Source organism: Vombatus ursinus, unplaced genomic scaffold, assembly GCF_900497805.2.
Source record: "Vombatus ursinus unplaced genomic scaffold, bare-nosed wombat genome assembly UNPS02014830.1, whole genome shotgun sequence".
In the NCBI taxonomy this organism is placed as follows: domain Eukaryota; kingdom Metazoa; phylum Chordata; class Mammalia; order Diprotodontia; family Vombatidae; genus Vombatus; species Vombatus ursinus.
Genome location: NW_020954608.1, coordinates 53,211,661 through 53,224,082, shown reverse-complemented (window position 1 = coordinate 53,224,082; position 12,422 = coordinate 53,211,661). Strand labels below are relative to the sequence as shown.

The 12,422-nt window shown below is 41.1% G+C and overlaps 1 protein-coding gene across 1 annotated transcript in view; it reads right to left on the bottom strand.

Annotated features, from left to right (window-relative positions):
• Positions 1-12,422, bottom strand: part of CD9 (CD9 molecule) — a 54,987-nt gene that overhangs the window by 3,239 nt on the left and 39,326 nt on the right. Inside the window, exons 3-6 of the mRNA XM_027838775.1 lie at positions 2,472-2,569; positions 1,604-1,678; positions 440-538; positions 192-281 (exon numbers count right to left, since the gene is read on the bottom strand). Coding sequence (XP_027694576.1) covers positions 192-281; positions 440-538; positions 1,604-1,678; positions 2,472-2,569 — 362 coding nt within the window. The remainder of the gene's footprint in view (positions 1-191; positions 282-439; positions 539-1,603; positions 1,679-2,471; positions 2,570-12,422) is intronic.

Genomic DNA, 12,422 nt, shown 5'->3' with positions numbered 1-12,422 from the left:
CCCAGCCTCCACCTGCTTTGCTATTATGGACAAAATGGAGGCAGAAGAGAATCATACAGGGAAGACAAAGCTACCTGCTACCCCAGAGGGGAAAAGGGATTTATTTAGAAGATGCTTGGAGATTAAATGGTGGCTTGCCAATATAGCTGGAGTGGAATGGTGTGGTGAGGAGAAGAAATTATTGTTTTTACCTTTATAGTTACTGCTGTGACCAAGTCCTTGTTGGGGCAGGTGTCTGTGATCAACTGATCCAAAACTCCAGTCAAACCACAACAATTTAGCTGTAATGGCATAAGCACAGGGCACATTAAAAAAAGACAGAATAGAAAAGTCTGGTTCAGCTATTAACTGAGTTGGCACTACATGGACCTCTACACACACTCACATCCCCACTCCCTTTGAAGAAATTAGAGAAACTAAGTGTGGAAGGGAGACTTACCGCATGGTGTATGGCCTTGAGGGTGTCCTTGTAGGGGCCTTCTTTGGTCCTCATTTTGTTGTATGTTTCCCTATAAAATTCCTGGATCTCCTTAATCACCTACAGGTGGACACAAGGAAGACACTTATTCCACAAATCCTTTTGCTCATTCCTTGTAGCAACTGTTGAAAACCATTTCTATATAAGTGCTCATCCCCCTTTCCCTCTTTCAGTAGATGTGTACATAGAGGGTGGTGTCTCAAAAGTCTTAGTGAAGTTTTAAGCTTTAATAAAAAGGAAGGACAAGAGAGAAATCTCTTTCTAGCTTTGAGCATTGAGTTGTCCTTTTCCCCTATGTGACATTCTCACGTCATTCCTTTACAATGCAAACTAAATGACTCTCCATTTCTTTGTCTCACTCATGCCATTTCCTTGCTCGAAATTTCTCACCACATCTCTGCCTCTAGAAATTTTAGCTTGAATATTACCTTCTTCCATGAAATCTTCTTGGATCCCCTCAGCTAGGTGAGACCTCTTTTACCCTTGGACTCATAATATTTTTTGTACCTTTCAGAACATTCATCATGTTCTGTCTTGTATTCTGGTTATTTGTCTTCGTCTTATCTTCTCTACTAGGGGAGGAACCTTGTTTCCTACAGCTTTATAACCTCTATAATATTTATTACATTTACTGAGCAGGTACTGTATAAACATATACTGACTAAATAAGGATACTAATGTGTCCATCTCATCTCTGTTTTCTGGGAAGGCTATGTCTTCTCAGGTCCTTTTTTTTTTTTTTGGCAGGGGGGCTAAGGGGGTAGGGCTGGGATGGCAAGGGGCATTGAGGAAAGGGTAGCCCACTATGTTCACCCAAGTGTTATAAGAGCCAAAGGGGATGAGGCCTGAGAAAAGGCAACCGGATGTTATAATTAGCTTGTTGCCAATTAGAAACATTAGTTTCCACCAAAGACTTCCTCAACACTTTCAACTGAAGGAGCAGAGATGGTCCCTAGCATGTACATACATGCACATGTATGTGTATGTGAGCATGTGTTTATGTTATTTCATAACAGACCAAGATTTTGCTAAAGACTGGTAAAGAAGACATCAGGAACAATGCCACACCTTTTGAATCTAGACTACTCCAAGAAATGAAAGAGAGTCCTTTAAGGCAAAGCCTACCTCTTCTTTGTGAGAATAACCCCAGATGGCAGCAGCTATTTCGATAGCAAAAATCACCAACAGGAAGGCAAAGAACTAAAAGACAAAAAGAGGAACAGGGGTCAGGAGAAAAAAAACCCCCCACACATAAAAGTAGTTAGAGCATGGGATTTCAGGATGCGTTTTATACAATTTTAAGCTTATCCTTAGTAGAGTTCTCAATGCATCCTGAAACAAAGGAGAAGGAAACCCTAGGGAAGGGGTTTCTGGGAGCACAAATAATTAAGTCACATGTCAGGGAGAAAAAGGGAAAGTATTATAGTAGCAGTAGGATTAAAAGTCACAAAAAAAAAGCCAAAGACTTAGAAGAGATAAAATACAGATAATAGAAAGTCGCTCCTAAATTGATAAATTTACAAAAGCATGGCCACATTTTACTTGCAAAGATCCTAAATATTGGGAAAAGGGAAAGGAGGTGATAGATGCCAGGAAGAGTTAAGGGAACTGGAGTTATTTTTGGTGGAGAGAGGAAAAAAGATACCTGTGGATTCAGGGAAAAAAAGCAAACGTGGTCTTCAAAAAAAGAAAAAGCAAAGTTCTGGCACTTAGTTGCCTAGGGGTAGCCATGGAATAGATTTCAGGAGGAAAGAAAAGAAAACCAGTCACCACCAAGGAGAACTAGATATAACTAGGCTAACCACCCGCCACCCCCATCTCTTGCTAATAGATATGGAGGTCTACCATAAGGGAAGAGAGTGCTAGGGAGATATTGGGATCATTTCCTTGGAGAACTCTATTCGAAGCCAAAGAGGGATTCTGTGCCATCTGTGCCTGGTTGGGACACAGGATCAGAGGGGAGCGATGAGACAGTTTCAAAAGGGACACTCACCAAGCCCAGCATGCATTGTGACTCCTGCACAGCACCACAGCAGCCCAGGAAACCTACCAGCATCATGAGGGCACCAGCCCCAATCAAGATATAAACACCTAAGAGAACAAAAGGAAGAGAAGAAAAAACACACTCAGTTGCTCCTTAGCACAGCTCTGCAAAAACAAAAACAACAACAACAACAAAAAGCCCCAAACAACATCTACTGCACTGGTTGATTTTGTACACTAGGCCCAAGAAAAATGCATAGCGAAATAGCAAGAATTTAGAGGCAGAAAACATAACTGGATCACTAGCTAAATCAGTGGGCTTCTCTAGCTCTCCATTTCTCTATTGTGATGAGAAACGAGAGTGATATCAACCATTTTTTTCTTTTTAAACAAGACTGGTTGGGATGTTATGGAGAATACATGCCTCCTAATTTGCCAAGAAAACGTTTAAGGATTCAGGGAAATGGATAGTGTACTAAATTTCACAGAAGATGTCCTCTGGTAGTATTATGGTCTAACTGGACTTCAGTGGTAAGTCTTATAAAGTGAAGAGCTGCCAGCTTCTTAATACTGTGAATTGCTAGAAAATAGGAATAGCTTTGTATGTGATGTTCTTCATAAAGTACCTCATATAGGATCATAGTTAAGGAGATGCTTATCAATGCAGCTAGTGGATAGAAGACCAGACCTGGAGTCATGAAGACAGTAATTGGCTGTGTGACCCTGGACAAGTCATCTGTAAAATGAGGATAATGAGCATACCCACCTCACAGGGTTGTTGTGAGGATCAAATGAGATATTTGTAAAGCACTTTGAAGTGCTAATAGAAGTGCTAGCTATGATTATCATTAATGTTTATGTGGATGAATTTTTAAATTTTAAAAATATCTTATTTCCTCCCAATTACATGTAAAAACAATTTTTAACATTCATTAAAAAAAAGTTTTGAGTTCAATATTCTATTCCTCCCCCCCTTCTCTCTGAGAGGGCAAGCAATCTAATATAGGTTATACATACGCAATCATGTAAAATGTATTTCCATAGTAATCATTTTGTGGAAGAAAACTTGAACCAAAAAAAAAAAAACAGAAAGAAAGGGAGAGAGAAAGAAAGAAAAAATATTATGCTTCAATCTGTACTTAGATGCCATTAGTTCCTTCTCTAGAGGCAGGTAGCATTTTTCATCATAAATCCTTTTGGATTGTCTTGGATCACTGTATTGCTGAGAATAGCTAAGTGATTCACAATTGTTCATCATACAACATTGCTGTTATTGTGTACAATGTTCTCCTTCTGGTTCTGTTCACTTCAGTCTGCAATAGTTCATATAAGTCTTTCCAGGTTTTTCTGAAATTTGCCTGTTTCGTCATTTCTTATAGCACAATATTTCACCACAATCATATACCACAAATTGTTCAGCCATTCCTCAAATGGTGGGTATCCCTTCAATTTTCAGTTCTTTTTCACCAGAAAAAGAGCTACTATAAATAGTTTTGTACTAATAGGTCCTTTTCCCTTTTTTTGATCTCTTTGGTATTGGTAATGGTATTGCTGGATGAAAGAGTATGCACAGTTTTATAGCCCTTTGGACATATAGTTCCAAATCGCTCTTCAGAACGGTTGGATCGGTTCACAACTCCACCAAAAGTGCATCAGTGTCCTGGTTTTCCCACATCTCCTCCACCATTTATTATTTTTCTTTCCTGTCCTATTAGCCAATCTGAAACGAGTACAGTGGTACTTGAGAGTTGTTTTAATTTGCATTTCTCTGTGAATAGTGATTTAGAACATTTTCTCATATGACTATAGATAGCTTTGATTTCTTCATCTGAAAACTACCTGTTCATATCCTTTAACCATTAATCAACTGACAAATGACATGTATTCTTATAACTTTGATACAGTTCTCTACGTATCTGAGAAAAGGGGCCTTTATCAGAGATACTTGCAGTAAAATTCTTTCCCTGGTTTTCTGCTTTCCTTCTAAGTTTGGTTGCATTGTTTTTATTTGTGCAGTCAACCTTTGATGACTCTAGTTAAGGAGAAAGTGCCAAGTTGGCATTGGTAGAGGAAGCTTCTCACCAGGAATTCCCTTTGCCAATGAGATCACAGGTCCAATTTCTTAGATCTGCTAAAAGTCATAGGATACAAAGAAAAAAGGCAAAACTTCCCTGCCTTTAGCTTACATTCTAATGAAGGAGAAGCAACTATATAAACAGGTAAAAGAAGATCCATTCAGAGTAGATGGCTCTGGAAGTGTTGGCTGTGTGACCTTGGGCAAAGAACTTAACCTCCCTTAGTGCTTAGCCACAGTAGTAGGACTAAAACTTGGGTCTTCAAGACCTTGTGAGCATGGTGTACTGCCTCTCATGAATACACAGAATTATAGTTAAAATGATAACTACTAATATAGATAGTGTTGAGATTATGATGCTAGGACCAGATAGTCATAAAGATAAAACCTGAAGGGTACCTCAGAGCTCTTCTAAACTAAGTCCCTCATTTTTCAGGTGAGGAAGCAGAGTCCCAGAGATGTGATTTGCCTGATCACAAAGATTAAAAAGCCCAGCTGGCACTTGAAGCCAAGCCCTCGGCCTTCCAGGCCAGTGCTCTTTGTACCCTTCTTCAATTGCTTCTTTCAGGAGCTTCAAGCATTTATGGGCATTTTGTTCATTCCCAATCATGACACTTGATATCCACATCCAATTTAGGGATAGGAAAAACATAGGCTTGAGAATGGACTTATTCAAGATCGGCAGTAATGGTTCTCATAACACATCCAGGCCAGAAAGCCCCAGGCCCAAGTCAGTACTGAGCCACAGCTTTGCATGCATTTGCAAGATGGGTGACTCTGAAGCCGAGGGCCTGTAGCCAAGAATTCACACTTCCTCTGCCTTCACTGACCACCACCTATCTAGAGTGATGTCAAGTCACTTGAGTTTCCTGTAAAATACTTGTAATTATGGTTATAATTTCTGGACAATCCCAGGGTTGAATGACTTATACGGGGGAGGAGTACAAACCCAGGTTACATCTAAATGTTGGGTCTCTTAGAACCAAGCTGCATTACCATACGATGATGAATGCAATAGGTATAAACTGCACTGTGGGGAGCCAATACGACCACAAAAGATCATGTCTGCTAACATTTTATGGCTCAGAAAAAAATGTTTTCCTCAAAACAATTACACAACACAGAGAGTGCAAGTATTATTTCCATTTTAAAGAGGATGAAACTGGGGTTCAGTGAGTTTACGTGATGCTCACAGCCACAGAGCTAGGAAGTGTTAGAAGGCAGGATTTTTCTTTCTTTCTTTCTTTTTTTGGCTAGACAATGGGGTTAAGTGACTTGCCCAGGGTCACACAGCTAGTGAGTGTCAAGTGTCTGAGACCAGATTTGAACTCAGGGCCTCCTGACTCCAGGGCTGGTGCTCTAGATCCACTGCGCCACCTAGCTGACCCTGTTTTTGTTTTTGTTTTTTTGTTTTTAAACTAAGTTATTCCAAACCTGGAGATTAGATTTTAATGGTGGCCCAGTTTTTTTTTAAATTTTTAAAAATTTTTATTTTTTAGAAGGCAGGATAAACCCAGGACTTCTGACTCCAAGTCCAGTGCTCTTTTAACTACTACTAACAATGCCTCTTGGTTGGGAGTTAGCAGGCCAAGGTCCTTGTCCACTCGGCTACCCCGCAGCTCAGTGGGGTTGGTGTCTTTTCCTGCTTCTACCTGGGGCATGGAAAGGATGAGTTGAGTCAGGGCATTCCCCAATCTGGCTCCCACCTCCTTCTCCAGCTCTGTTTCACCACAATCTTCTTGATGAACTCTCCATTTCCAGCCAGACTGGACAAGTAGCTACTTCCTGAACCTGACATTATGTCATTGTCTGCCTCCGAGCATTTAAATGACGCCCTTCCTCACTCCCATGCTCAGAAGGCGCAGATTCCTTATCTTGTTTCAGCCTTTCCAGTTCTGGGCCCTATTTCTGGGTGTTTTCCTTCCTCAATCAACTTCCATTTACTTATTTGTGGATTTGCCGTAGCCTCCAGCACAACAAGGCAAGCTTCTAGAGAACCAAGAATATTTGACATCCTTTTGTCCATGGATCCCTGGAGCCTAGCACCATGTCTTGCACAAAAATAGGCACTTAAACATTATTTATTGAATTAAATGAAAGATGGTGCAGAATGTGTAGTCAGAACAACATTAGTTCAAATGCAACCTCAGACATTTAGTGGTTGTGTGACCTTGGGCAAATCACTTGACCTCTCTATACAATGGGGACAATAATAGCACCAACCTCCCCACAATTGTTTTGAGGAGAAAATGAGAAATTTGTAAAGTGCTTTGCAACATCTTAAAGTGCTATGTTAATATAAGCCATTATTCATAAAAGGAGTGATTAAGAAATTAAAAATGATTTACAATTCATGAAGATGGAAAGATTCCTCCAAATTTGATCAAATCCAATTTTATATAACAGAGGGACCATGGATACAGGAGAGGGCACTAACAGAACTCAAGTGTCTAGAAAACATCCCTATCACTTACACAGAACAGATGTTCTAGTGGTTATAAAAATCAAGCATAAAGGGCTATTCTTTATGAGACAACGGAGCAGAAGTATTCTCTTTTCTTTCTTTCTTTTTGCTAGGCAATGGGGTTAAGTGACTAGACCAGGGTCACACTGCTAGTAAGTGTCAAGTGTCTGAGGCTGGATTTGAATTCAGGTCCTCCTGACTCCAGGGCCCGGCTGCTCCTGAAAGAGTGTTTTCTAACCATAGATGCAGCTGTCTTAATGGTTCTCTCTATTTTTTTACTTAGACAGCTAGGGAACAGGCTGGTGGTGAGGATGGTGGCTTTTTTCGGGTCAGTCGACAAGTGTGTATTAAGCACCCACTGTGTGCCAGGTACTGCGCTACGTGTTAGGAATACAAGAAGGACAAAAGACAGTCCCTGCTCTCAAGGAGCTCCCAGTCTAATGAGGGAGACACTAGGCAAATGACAATGAGCAAACAAGATACAGACAGGATAAATTGGGGATGTCCTTGGAAGCAAGGCACTGAGATTAAGAGGGAAAGCTTCTTACAGAAGGTAGGACCTTAGTAGAGGCTGAAGGAAGCCGAGGAAGCTTGAAGGTCGAGGAGAAGGGGAAGAGAGTTCTGGGGTTTGAAGGCCCTTTCTCAGACGGGAGCCAGAGGTTTTCAGCTGGAGAGACCAAACTATACAGTGGCCCAACCGGAAACAGGCTCCCATTTAAAGCCTTCAGAGTACGGCTGGGTTTTAAAATGGGCAAGCTTGTTTTGTCTCCATGGGAAATTCCACCCTTATTTTCAGCCAATAACCCTTAGGATCTGCAGCCAACGACAAGCTGCTACAGTTTTACAAAACAAATGCATGTTAGCTTTTCGGGTCTGACTCATGGAAAAAGTCATCTGTCACTGAGCATTCTCTCCTCTAGGATTACAGTATTAACTTCTTCAACAACCACAGGGTTTATCCCATTCTTTCAAGCAGGCCCTTCAGGCCTCGCACGCGCATCAGGCATCAGGCATTCGATTAGGAAAATTCGGACTTTGGGTGTGACGGTTATAAAATTCAGGGATGACCATCGCACCAGGGTATCGGACTAGTTTTCTGAGACTCAGAAAAAGGAAAAGAAAATTTCCTATTTGCTCCTCCTGACACTTGCCCCCTCCTTGGTTCCCTCCACTGAAACGGTAGCTACTTAGCTGTGCAACAGAGTTCCCAGATCACCTAGGGGTTTTTGTATATAAATAAAATCCAGGGAAGCCTTTGAGCTTGACTTGTTTGGAATGATGATACTTCTCATTTTTTTCTTATCGGAGAAGTACATATTGGGATTGAATTTGGGAAACTACTTTATATATCAGATTCTCTTGATACCATTTTTTATCACAACAGGCAAGTTCTTTCTTTGAAAACCAGTATCCTCAGGGGGTCCAAGGGGATAAAAATATTTAATGTCTCTTTCAGATGCCCCAAGTATCTGGTTGTCCGTTCAGGTCAAAACACAATTTTATTTTTCAATGACAGGAAACTCTTCCCTAATCCCAATATATTTATCCCAAGCATCTACTGCTTGTTAAAACCCACAATACTGAGAATTCCTTCACCCTCAAAGATCTCTAGGTAAGAGCAATTGTTGCTTTCTTGCAAGATATAGAAAGCATAGAATTAATTGCTTGTATAAGCTAACCACAAGGTACCCAGCCATTAGCATTATCAGTGTCCAAACTCTAATACCAAGAGCTTCACATATTGTGTATGAAGGCTCTCCGACCACAGACATCCTGCTAGACTTCCTGGTGGGCCTGCTCCCCATTGTAAGTACTCTGGCTGTCAGTGTCAGTGAAGGGCTGTCTACTCAGTTGAGCCTTGGGGTGCTACTATCAGCTGAAGGGTCTGGGCTATGTCCTGGGGACAATGGTATTGATATACCTGTGCCGGGATGGATAGCTACACTGCTTCCTGAATCAACTCTCAGCTCCTCCCTGTCCCCGGCCCAATTTATGAGATTCTCATTCTGCCTCAGCATGCATAGAAAGCATTAAATAGATGTTCTGATGATATCGTCTGGGCTCCTGAGTGACTTATTCTGGTCACCTAAACATGTAACTGCCCCACTTGAAGTGGATGGCCACTCGACCACCTGAAATGGAAGCACAAGTCGGGGCTCCTTCCTGTTGGGGTCCCAATTTATCAAGAGCCTTTGTGGAGGAAGAGAGGGTAGCTGCTATCTAGAGCCAAGGGCGCTCTGGCCAGTCTGGGAGCCTCTGGGTTTATTTCCATGGGAGAGGACCTACAAGAAATTTCTGTAAACTATTTACTCCCTAAAACAATGATGGGGGTGAGGTTATAAAAGTAGCAAAGTATCTTTGGCAATTCTACTGTACAGCTTAATTGTTTAGCCATTATTTAACTGCCAAAATATTTCAAACCACAGTCATGAAACGTGGTCTGTTATATGAAATGTATTTATTATTCACTCCCAGACAATTGGCCGAGACTGAGACAGTTTACTGTTATCCCGGTCACAAATCACCTACTTCAGCCATACCCAGTTGAAGACCGGCAGCTGGCACAGGTGGTAGAGACTAGCAAAGAGCAAACAAGATACGGGCACGAGATCAAGTGACTAACCACCTAGGCTAGTCCATGGCCACGTCCCACCCAATATTGTTTCCCAATACCTTCATTCACATGAGTGACCGTTGTAGCATAGTTGATGGAGCACTCAAGGTCTGCCTATGACTCTTAGTGGCTGGGTGACCCTGGGCAAGTCACTTTTACCTTTCAATTCTCTAGACAACTCTCTAAAGATTATAAGATGAAGAGAAAGTGCTGACCTGTATCGATGGAGAGAATTCCCTATACCAATGAATTCACAGTTCCAGTCTCCCTCTTTATACACTAGAAAGTGGTTGCATTACAAAAAACTTCAGCCTATCCAAAGAAGAAGGTGGTGCCTGAAAAATGGTACCTGTTATTAGCCTAGGAAATGATGGTGGTGGTTGTGACAATGGCGATGCAGGGAGATTTTTAAAATTTTTATTTATTTATTTATTTTTGAGATTTTTTTCACCATCACCAATTGTTACTTTTTTTTTTTCTTTTTGTCGAGGGGAAGAAGCTTCTAGTCCTGTATTCCTTAATAAATAATTCTTGAACAGTTTGCCTATCTGAAAGAAGAAAGGGTTGACTTAGATGATCTTGAAGGTCCTTCCCAGCTCTAAATCCCAGGAATCTGTAAGATTTCCTGGCTTGTTCCTCACCATCAAGCAGAACCACCGATTTTATAGTGGCTGGTCTAGCTAAGGTTTTGGACCCATGTGCCTAGAGTGGTGTGAGCTTGAGAGAAACAAATCTGCATTCCTCAAAAGCTTTCTAGGTGTAGTTTACCATCACATAACCTTCTGAAAGCACACAGCCCTAGGCAGTTGATCTAGCTTTCCTAGGGGCTAGTTTGGGCTGCTGGAGGGTCATGGTTCCCTCTCCATGAGTGGCCACAAGGATCAGACTTTTGACTGGCTCAGAGTTTGTACTCTTTTCTACTCTTCGAGGCATTAAGGGCCACTTGCCAGCTGGAGATATTCCCTGCATCGACCTGATGTCTCCAAGTGTAAGGGGAAAAAAGGGCCCTCCACTCAACTTGACATATGTGACTATCTTCCAAACCACAGGGGCAAGGTTTCATGGGAAAAGAATAAGTATTTATATAGTACCTACTGTGTACCAGGCACTGTGCTGAGTGCTTTATACAAATATTATCTCATTTGATATATAATACTTGATAGATAATAGTCTCATGTTTCCATAAGTCTCTGTCTATTCACTCCATTTTACAAAACATTAAGTAGCCAACGTACATTCTAAATCTACCCTGGTCAACAAATTTAGCCAGCATCCAGGCCACAGTTAACAAAATAAACATCTGGTTGTCAGCGGCAATCAGAATGGGGAGGTTATTCACCCTACCGGGAGTACAATGAAAGAATTAAGGGCCTTTTTGGGGGGAGAGGGTGGCATACTGGTATGACTTTGGGTTAATGTCAGGAAAGGAACCCTGAAATGGCTCCTGATCTTTATTGGCAATTCTGCTTTCCCCAAAGGAGAATCTCAGAGTTGGAAAGAATGAAACAAGTATTTCTTAAGCACCAACTACATTATGTGCCAGGCACTGTGCTAAGTGCTTCACAAATTTTATATTTATGAATATAATCAACTGATCTTCACAACCACCTTGTGTGGTAGGTGCTGTGATTATCCAATCCTACGGTTAAGGAAACAGGGGTTAAGTAACACGCCCAGAGTCACACAGCTACTAAGTGGCAAGACTTTCTGATTCCACGCTCAATGCTTTCCTGACTCCAAAGAACCCAAGAGGCCATCTTGGGCCAACCTATAATTGTACAGATGTCCCTTCTAGGACATAGGAGGGTGTCAAAGATCTTCTAGTCTCATTTTCTCATTTGAAAGATGTGAAATCTACAGGAGATCACACAGATAGTAAAGGAGGCATCAGGGGCAATGAGGTGGCACAGAGTATAGAGCACTGGCCCTGGATTCAGGTGGACCTGAGTTCAAATCCAGCCTCAGACACATCACACACTTACTGTGTGACCCTGGGCAAGTGACTTAACCCCATTGTCTAACCAAAAAAAAAAAAAAAAAAAGACAGAAGGCATCAGAAGCAGGATTTGAACCTAGATCTCTTGCCAAGGGTTCCCAAAGTTGGCGACACCACCCCTGGGGGGAGCTGGAACAGATCCAGGGGGGAGGTAATAGTGTCAGGTGCAATTGGGGGGCATTGAATAAATATAAGGAGGTGGTAGAAGCATAAGAAAAGAAGAGAAAAAAAAAGTTGAAAAACTGTTTGTACATGTTTCATCTGTTGCATAACAGAGTCAAAGTCGTAGTGATTACATTATTTTCCAAATAAACACACAAAATACAAGTTAAAATGGATTAGTGGTGAAGTCCATTGACAGGTCTTAACAAGCAAGTGTTGGCAGGCGAGCGTGTCGTGCATTATCGGGAAGTCTAGTATGCATTGGCAGGAATATGAGTGTGTAGTGACTTGTTTACAATACCACACTATACTGTTGTATGATGCAATATTGCATCATCAAAATTCCAATGCAGGAAAAAACTCACAAATTTACAATAAATTATTAAATTTAAGATGTCATTTAAAAAAGATTGTATATATTTTTGAAATGATGCAAATTTAAAAAAAAAAACCATTAAAGGGTTAAAGAAAGTAGATTTCCAGGGGAGTGCTGAGTAATTTTTTTTTAAAAGGAGTGATAGGCCAACCTCTACTTTAGAGCCTTTCTACTGTATCCAACTGCTTCCAACATCTAACAAACTCTGCCTGAAGAGCTCAAGTTAGCAGAAACTCATTTTTGTTGTTTAGTTGTTTCAGTTGTGTCCAACTCTT